Source organism: Leuciscus leuciscus (assembly GCF_965113295.1).
Source record: "Leuciscus leuciscus genome assembly, chromosome: 12".
In the NCBI taxonomy this organism is placed as follows: domain Eukaryota; kingdom Metazoa; phylum Chordata; class Actinopteri; order Cypriniformes; family Leuciscidae; genus Leuciscus; species Leuciscus leuciscus.
The window spans coordinates 2,632,247-2,642,246 of record NC_138736.1 but is presented as its reverse complement, the minus strand read 5'-3'; the positions used below and the strand labels follow the sequence as shown (position 1 = coordinate 2,642,246).

The 10,000-nt window shown below is 36.8% G+C and overlaps 1 protein-coding gene across 1 annotated transcript in view; it reads right to left on the bottom strand.

Moving 5' to 3' along the window:
• The window catches only part of LOC309510892 (exostosin-1b), a 115,503-nt gene that overhangs the window by 18,401 nt on the left and 87,102 nt on the right, over positions 1 to 10,000 (bottom strand). Inside the window, exons 5-6 of the mRNA XM_082185869.1 lie at positions 7,233 to 7,365; positions 4,869 to 4,987 (exon numbers count right to left, since the gene is read on the bottom strand). Coding sequence (XP_082041995.1) covers positions 4,869 to 4,987; positions 7,233 to 7,365 — 252 coding nt within the window. The remainder of the gene's footprint in view (positions 1 to 4,868; positions 4,988 to 7,232; positions 7,366 to 10,000) is intronic.

Below are 10,000 nucleotides of genomic sequence, written 5' to 3'. Positions count from 1 at the left end.
ATGGCAGATTCACGCCGCTCTCTGCGCACAGAACAGAAGACAGGAAAGCTGGACTGTCTAATGATATTACACGCAGGAGGATCAGGCCTCTTCAAACTTTAAGCATTCCATAATCTATAATAAGATCAGAGACATAATTAAACTACTTAAACTCTTAGAAACAAAACAAAGCCTGAAGGTTGGATTTTTTGATAAGGCAGACCGTGTTCATGGACCGGCTCTGGATTTTGCTAAAGCATGTAGACAGATCCTGAGTGAAGCCTCGGGGGATTCAACTATCAGGTTTCTAGTTTAAAACATAAACTCTGTCATAATTCAAGGATGTAACCATGTCTTGACCAAAGTTTTTAAAGTCTTTTTTTATTACATAATTAAAGGATTAAATGGGATTTAAGGGAAACAAAGAAACGGAAGGATGGAAAAAGGTCTAAATGTAGTTGTGAAGTTATCAATTTAAACTATTTGCAAATAATATTAAATTTTTAAAATATGCACACATTTACTCTTATTTGCATGTGGGGAAAATGCAAAACATTTAATCATGTAGAAAGAAGACGATAGCATGGCACATTTATATTATAAAACAGTTAAATATTAAATGTTTAGTTGTATCTTTCCATGTTATACTATAGTGCTGTTGAATGCTTGATTCTGATTGGTTGACGTGAGGTGCACAATTATTTTCAGTGAAACGCACAGATAAAGTAGTTCCAGGCAGGTTTTGACCGCATTACAGCTCTATATCACTTCGCCAAATGATTTCAGTTATTTCAAGGATCTTTACAACCGACAACAGCAGAAGAACCAAAACCCACAGTGACACTGATCACATATATAAATAAAGTAAACAATAGGATAAAAAACAATTTATTTCCATGTTTTTTGCCACAAAATTACGTTTTATTATGTACGGAAAGCTCAAAAACACACTTGCAGTACAGACACACACTCGCAAAGAAACGTGTTGTCAGCGCTGCTCTGATGATTTTATCAGTAAAATAGTTTAGCAACTTAAAAATTACTTGAAGTTTCTCACTAGCGAGGAAATAACAGCGCTGTTCTTGAAGCAGATAAACTTACATTTCACTATTAGTAGAGACGCTGCTGTCGGACACTGTTGAGACTCGGGTAATTCTCTCTCTCTAATAACTGCATTATCACTCATTATCTGCTATCAGTGGCTGAAGCCTCGGTTTACTAGCTCTAAAACTATGTTTTGTAATTAGCAACGGAGGCGTGAGGCAGATAAGAAATTAGTCCTACATACAAAAGAGCGTTTTAAGGACAAAAATGTCTGACAAATGTCTTGAAACACAACATCTGAACAATATTTTAAGGTGTGGTAACCGATCTGTTAAATTTTAGAAATAATCGTGGCTGCATTTCCACATCTAGTGTGCTTTATCTTCTAACATTTCAAATTACACAAAAGCGTCGTGTTGGAATTCACACTCGTCTTCTGTGAGCGGTAAGCCCCGCCTTCTTTGATTTCATTGGTCATCTCAATCATTCTGACATTGACGAACGCCGAGGCAGACCAGACTTAAAAACTTAAAGTCCTCCTGTAGTCAATCATTTTATCCCTTAAAACTCATCTTTGATCACCAAAAAAAAAGTTTTTTCCTTAAAGAAATATCTTGAATGTAACTCGACACCCTTGCCTCATTTAGTATGCGCAGTTCTATGAATATGCGAATGAGCCCCGCCTCCACTCACTCGCTCAGCTCAGAGATCCACTGGTTGACGATCACACGTTGATCTGATTGGTTACAAGGTAGTTTGTGACGTCAGAAACACCAGCGATTTCAAAGCGTGTGTTTGAGACTGTCTTTGGTTCACTGCAGTTTTAAGGAGGAAATACTCAGCAATGCTGTCGACTTATGAACTTACACATTGTTTGTCTTTAAACACATTAAAAACACCACATAGACACATAAACAAGCTGGATTTTCACCACAGGGGGACTTTAAAACTTTTTGTCATCCTAACATCAAGAATATCTAATACTGCGAGGGATGATTAGGCAATATTTTGACTATATTGTGTTTTTTCTTTTTATGACCTTGACATGCAAAGCATTTTAAGACTTTTAAGGCCCTGCAGGGACCCTGAAAGTAGTTTTTCACATGCCTAACTTAAAAGGGTATTTTTATTTGTGTGTCTTTAAACGCACACAGCATCTCTCTCAGTTGTGGAGGAGGAGGAACATGCGGAGACTCTCAGCGGTGGGTCCGAATCTCAGTCTCAGAGTCTGTCAGAACCAGCTCAAAAGACGCCCGTCGTTCTCCTCTCGTTTATTTATATCCCTCCTTCGTCGGCGCAGAGACTCCGGGTGATGCATTGTAGCTAAAGGAGCCTAGCATTGCTATTCCCATCCCTGCACTTCAGCTGGAGTAGATTCAGCTCCGCCAGAGAAACAAAAGCCAAGCGTTCGTTCGGCTCGAGTCTTTTCAAGCCCTCCCGCGGAGGAGAGAGGAGACGGTCTGAGAGAACCGCCAGCTTGCGCGCGCGCGCGCGTGTGTGTGTGTGTGCAACATGCTTCACACAATCAGTCGGGACATGTTGAATTTAACACTCTCTCTCTCTCTCTCTCTCTTTAGGTGAAGAATCAATTGAATTCGCGTACTACAAACTTGTGATAAATGAACTCATTTGTGTGATATTTGGTGTTTTACAGATATCTTATGTGTGGGTTTTGGTTTGAGATGTGCTGGGGATAGAGACGCATTCATTTTTTTCTCTCTTTCGCGCAGGTCATGTTTTGAAAGACGATGTCCTGTAGCTTACTAATGTAAATAAATAAAAATGTTTAATAAAAAAGTTGCTAACACAATGCTAAATCATAAATCAGATGTATGTACAATAACATCACGATGTCCAGCAATCGATTTAAATAGTACATTGGGTTTAATGAGATCCGACACATTTTAAGCGTGTATTTTAACGGTCCAGTGGCAGAACTTTTGCAAAGCGTGTCAGAGGTTCTGGGTTCTCATCCGCACTCGTATAGGTTTTTTTTTTTTCTCATCAAAACCGATTATGTTTATCAGTGGTTGTATATCAGGCAGGGACACGTTTGTGTGCATTTCACCGGAACGAATAGAGAGTCTCTCCACAACGGATTGAAGCGCGTGTCCGAGTGAAGACTGTGCGTGAGCCACAAGAGAACACAGTATCAGCGCCACTGATCGCAGCGGCAACGAGCACTCTGATCACTTGATTTCAGAAACAACACATTTCAGCGCTAGATTGCCTCTTATTTAACAAACGAGCGAAATGAATGCTCTGCTAGTCAACTGGAGATGTTTTGTTTATTTGTATTGGTACATTCGTGCCACGAGATGTTTCAAAAGTGGTGGGGGCATGTCCCACCCGCAAATTACACCTATGGTTTTGAGGGTCAGTTGGTTTTTAATATTTAAATTTTTTTTAATTAATTTTTTATGTATTATATTATTATTGTGAATGTGTATGATATATAAAAGGTGAGTAAATAAAAGTTGTTTAATCCCCTCTCTCTCTCTCTCTCTCTCATGTTAGAGAGGAATCAATATGTATCAGTTCTCAGGCTGGTAAACACTTCAGAAGGCTCTGGATCCCATGGAAACTCTCCTCTGTGAGGTTTAAGAGGGGTGTAAACTGAGGCGAGCGTCCAGATGCAAAGTGTGACGCTTCAAACCGCTTCTACCGTTGAGAGATATCCACTCGTCTTCAAGAGGGAAACAACATCGCTCGGCGACCTCATCACATCAAATTGCGTAAACAAATTGTGTAATTTTCCTAAGGTTCGGATAGCAAAAAGCCTAACGCAGTGGTTCCTCAACCAGGGAGTCAGAGCCCACGACACGGCCCAACGGGACCTTATAATGATTTCACATAAGACTAAATATACTCTAACCCTCTGGGGTGGACGAACGTGCCGCTGCGTTCTGGTGAATTTGATCCACATAGCAGCTAAATCATAATTTTTTTGTCATTCAGATATCATCATTCGAAACTGTAAAGGGTCTACTTTTATTAGTCTAAACTCATAATAATGACAAAACTTTGTGCTTTTGTAAAATAAAGAAAACAAACAGGGTGTGTATTCTGCCGTCTCTGTATCCGTTCACTTTTTTCTGAAACGCGTCACAAAAATGAACCGAAACTCAGCGAATACTTGCCACACAGACATGAGAGATGTGCCTTTAGAAAGCTTGAAGTGTCTCTATGAATATCAATCAATTCAAATATTAACTGGGTAGAAATTGCTGAGAAATTGCTATTTTTTTAAAGTAAAAAATAAAGCCTAATCATAAATGAAAAAAAACGTAAATTCATTTTTAATAAAATGTAAACTCTGAAAAACATTCCTTTGTTGAAACTGCTTCTTTTTGTGGAAGTATATTATTTTAAATATAATTATTTTGAGTATTTGTCATGTTATAAATATACTTTAAATATTAAAATATTGATATAAATATTCTAAATTAATTTATACTGTCACTCCCAGTTTCTGTAAATAAAAAAGTTTGAAATGGAGCAGCTTTTTCTTTACAGTAGAAGAATTAAATATATGTACAGTAATACATTTAATATTTTAGTAGTAATTTATTAATTTAAATATTTGTAAGTCATCCTGGGACACAGTGAAAGTTTGCTGAGGCCCCCTGGTTGAGAACCACTCATTAAATGTGATTAATTAAAATATTTGAATTATTAATTAAATTTAGATTAATAAAAACATATTGATGACGAAGCACTAACGCCAGATTTTGTCTTTAAATCATCTTCATTTGGATCTTTTCTCTGCAAATACTAATAAATATGCAATATTTTTTCCCCATTAATTTCCTGAATTAGTCAAGCATGTAAAGGTGAGCTCTTACCTGAGCGCAGTACTGAGATCTGGCCACTGAGACCAGCAGCTTGAGAATGGGTTGAGATTGAGAAACCAGTGGCGTGACAGCATGGATAACAGCGGTGAACTTAGGACTCGGCTTGATCCCTGAAAACAAGAGAATTAGATTGAGAGGATTAGATGGGAATCATAACCATCCAAAAATGATATATTGTTATATAACAGATCTATGCACCACCTATTCATTGAACTTTTTCATATTTTTTGCTGATTTTAACCCTCGGGTGCTATTCACATATTTTGATTTTTGATTTTTTTACTTCATTGGAATGATACGAAACTTGGTAAAGATTTTAGCACACAAAAATTATAGACATTACTCGAAAAGATTAAATGGTCCTGACATTTTTTTACTTGTATTGTTCGTGGTCAAAAATGAAACGAATTCCATCTAGTGGAAGCGTGTGGCAAACATGTTCTTACTGAAAGCTCATTTTTTGAGATGTCAACGTCAAACATTGAAAACCACTTGTTTAGATTTTCTCTCAGTTTTAGAGTAAAAAATGTTTTGGAAAATATATATTTCATATAAAAATTTAAATTGGTATTTTTGTGCATTTTTCATAAGAATAAATGTAAAATTTTATAACTTTTTACAAAGCGCTCGACCAATCACAACACACTGCTCCAGCCGACCAATCAGAGCACAGTGTGCTTTTCAGAAGGAGGGGCTTCATAGAGACAGGAAGTAAACAGAGCGTTACTGACAGACTGGGAAGAGAGGAGCCGCAACAATGGAGAATATAAGGAAAATAATCAACATTCAAGCTGGAAAACCTGTTCTAGTAGACTTTGTTAAAGGGTGTAATATGGCCTCTTCACGGAGTATGACTGAAGTGTGATTTAATGGGAGATAATTAATCCAAGTTTTACAGTTATTAAACAAACGACATGTTTAATTACAATCAACGATAATAGCATTAATTTCATGCACACTGTTTTTAATCTCTCTATAGATCAAGACTATTGCCCATGAGATAATAATAACAGACAGTTGGCACCATCCTTTCCTCGTCTCTAAATAACTCAGCATGTTTAATTGGTGCAACGGTGATGATGTAATATGATAATTCTTGCACAGATACAAGATGATAATTCTTGAGGGTTCCCACGTTTTTTTCTTCTTCTTCACACTCGCATTTTCCCACTAACAAGAGGTGCTCGATCATCGGCTTCACATTGATTGGCCTGACAGCAGCGCAGATGAAGACGGAGGCGAGCGTGGGCTGCATTAGCAACTGTGCCACGCAACACTTTAGATTGTGAATATGGATTTCGTGATCCAATTACACAGGGCTGGTCGATAATCTATCAAGTCGTACAATGGTTGTCACTTAGCTACATGGTAAATTTGTAGATATCAAGCCACCTCTGCAATTAACAGATGACAGGAGAGGGTTTTAAAAATAAATCAGACGACGACAGGACAGAACCAGGGACACAACTTGGGTTTTGAATGAGGCTAGTCTCAAATTAGGCTTTGACAAGAAGACCCACGTCTGTGAAAGATGAAAGAGGATCTGAAAAGTCCCATAATGCCTGTCTGTCATGTCTTAGAAAGCTCATTAATTCCAGAAACATTTGAACATAACCTCAAAACGTCATGCAAGGACTAGTTTCTAAAAAGTTTGGGAGAACAGAAACTTTTGCTGTGTCCAAAATCACTCACTTGTTCAAAATGTTTTGATGAAATGATCCCAGTTCGCATGGATCCGTTGAAACAACACAAATCCTGTATTATGCGATGTCAATTTGTAAAGAAAGACTACACGCCTGCGCACATACATATTCAAACGTGCATATCTATAGACTAAACGCGTAATATGCATGTGCACGCCGTCAGCGTACTCACAGACTCAGGAGATGATAACATTTTTCTTCAACAAGTTTGCGTTCTCGATCCACCAAACACTGTTGTCATGCAAATGAGCTGCAGAACGCATTAAAAGTTTTCTGTTTTCAATTAAAAAGGATGTCGTGTAAACGGCCCACAAGTTAATAACTAATGATCTTTGCAACGGAAGTGAATCAATCAAAACTAACTTTATCTGGACAATAACTTTATTCTAGAGCTGCTATAAAGCCTAAACAATCTCTGTTACTGTGATCTCCTATTATCACTGTAAAGCTGCTTTGAAATGATCTATATTGTTAAAAGCGCTGTATAAATGAAGGTGACTTGACAAGCAAGTGTCTGACCATATATAAAGACACAAGATCAACTCAGACATCACGGTGTTTAATTATTTAAATAATGCATTGAAAAGGAGAGTAATTTCATATGCATATGCATATCAAACTATGCGCTGTAATGAAGATGATTGTCAATTACCCAGTTTGCTGTAGAAGAAAGGGAAGTCTCCCAGGTAGGATGAGTACTGAGTGTGTGTGAAGAGACCGCCGGGATGACTGTTCCACATCAGATTACTCCTGGAGCTCTGCTGAAGCACTCGGTCCTGGATGATCTACACACACACACACACACACACACACACACACACACACACACACACACACACACACACACACAGTGAGTACATCGTAAACAGGGTTTGAAATTAACTTTTTCACTCACCGGCCAATTTGGCTACTCAATTTTTAAGTTACCGGCCATTCATAACTTCTACTAGCCAAAAAGAAAAGAAATAAAATAAAATGTAAAAAATAAATTAACCAGATTAATTACAGGTGAAACTCGAAAAATTTGAATATCGTGCAAAAGTTCATTTCAGTAATTCAACTTAAAAGGTTAGGGTTCAAACCAAGTACTGAGTGCATATGCATGATTATACTTTTCAGAGGGCCGACATTTCTGTTTTTAAAATCCTTTTTTTTAATTGATTTCATGTAATATTGTAATTTTCTGAGATTTAAAATTTGGGGTTTTCATAAGCTGTAAGCCATAATCATCAAAATTATAACATATAAAGGCTTGAAATATCTCACTTTGCATGTAATGGGTCTATAAAATATATTAGTTACACATTTTAAGTTGAATTACTGAAATAAATTCGCACGATATTCTAATTTTTCGAGTTTCACCTGTACGTCACAGCTTATATATACCCTTTATACAGTATATATACAGTATATATATATATATATATATATATATATATAATAAAATTTGGATTTCATACATTCTTATTCAAACAAAATCCTGTCATCCAGCCGTCTCCTCCTTTTCACCCCAAATGTGTTTTAGTTGGACAGATCAATATAGTACAAAGAACATAAAAAAAATGTAAGATGTTGGAAAACAACAATGTCTTTTCTGTTCACCACATGCCTTTTAATCTTGGCTATTGCTTCAATGCAAATGAACAAGCGCGCCGTTACATGTTGAGTAGTGACGTGTGTGTTAAAGTAAGCCAGATATGAGCAGATTCTGCGCAATACGCTGTATTTAATATATAATGACGAGTTGAGTATTTGTATTAAATCTGCACAGGTTTGGTTTACACAAACTTCCCCAGTAAAGTGAGTAAACATAGCAAGTAAAACGCTAAATTGGCTGTAGCGTATGTTAATTTCAAACGCTGATCGTAAACACTTCCAGCTAAAGTCCTCGGCCATGAGAGCTGTGTGAAAGGGCAAATTAATGTTTCCAATTGAAACTTCCAGTTGAGGTGCAGCTCCGGGTCTCTAAACTACGAGACAAATGACCAAATGCCCTGGTTGTGCCAATCAGCCGTTCCTCCAGCGTCTCGAGAGCGATTGCTTCTCTGGCCTTGAGTGAGGCTCTCAGACGCTGTTAAAACAGACAAAGACTGATAGGATGTTTTGTTGTCGTCGTTTTTTTGGTTTATATTGTGCCCTTTGGTGTGAAAGCGGCTTGGCTCAGTGACAGCCTAATCGTTGGCAACTGGAATGGGTTTTCATATCCAAGTCTCTGAGATTGTGTCTTCATAATTCCAGGCTAGAGGCATTGTTGTCGTACAAACGATAAAGGTCTTGTCGAATTTCACTGAGCGGCATCTGGAGAGCTTTCATCATCATGCTGAGATTCAACGCACAGAAATACTCATATGCAAACAGACAGAATCACAGCTGCATAATTAGTTCAGGTGTACGGGGAGGTGAATGACGGAGATGAACTCGTTCTGCATAATGACAATTAGGACTAATCAAGCGTGTCGTGAACAATCTGCACAACAAATACAAGCGTACAATTAATATTGTAAAGACCACAAGACGAAGTGTGCAAAAGAACCACAAAAATGATGACCAAATCTTTTGTTTTAAATTAAGTTTAGATTTTTTCCTTGCTTTAAAATGTCAATATTTTGCCATGTCATATTAAATATAAAAAAATTTACTTTCCTTATATATAATGATATATTATGTTTTTGTTTGTGTGCATAATGCAATATAATATAATTCAAAGGTTTTGGGATCATTTATTTTTATTTATTTTTTTACTTTTATTCAGCAAGGACACATTAAAATGATCAAAACTGACATTTATAATGTTACAAAATATTCTATTTAAAATAAATGCTGCCGTTTTAAACTTTAAAATCTAATTAGCCAAAAAAAAAAAAAACACTGTTTACAACATTAATAATCAGAAATGTTTCTTGAGCAGCAATGCAGAATATTAGAATGATTTCTGAAGGATCGTGTGACACTGATCACAGGAATAAATTACATAAAAAAAATATTATTCCACAATATTGCTATTTTAATCAAACAAATGCAGCCTCTCAAAAACAAAACAAAAAACAAAATTTTACAGGCCCAAACATTTGAATTATTATTATATTATGTTATGATGCCATGCAATGTTGTCTTGTAATGTTATAATGTTGTGTTGTTACGTTACGATGTTGCGTTGTTACGTTACGATGTTGCGTTGTTACGTTACGATGTTGCGTTGTTACGTTACGATGTTGTGTTGTTACGTACGATGTTGCGTTGTTACGTTACGATGTTGTGTTGTTACGTTACGATGTTGTGTTGATACATTACGATGTTGCGTTGTTACGTTACGATGTTGTGTTTTTACGTTACGATGTTGTGTTTTTACGTTACGATGTTGCGTTGTTACGTTACGATGTTGCGTTGTTACGTTACAATGTTGCGTTGTTACGTTACGAT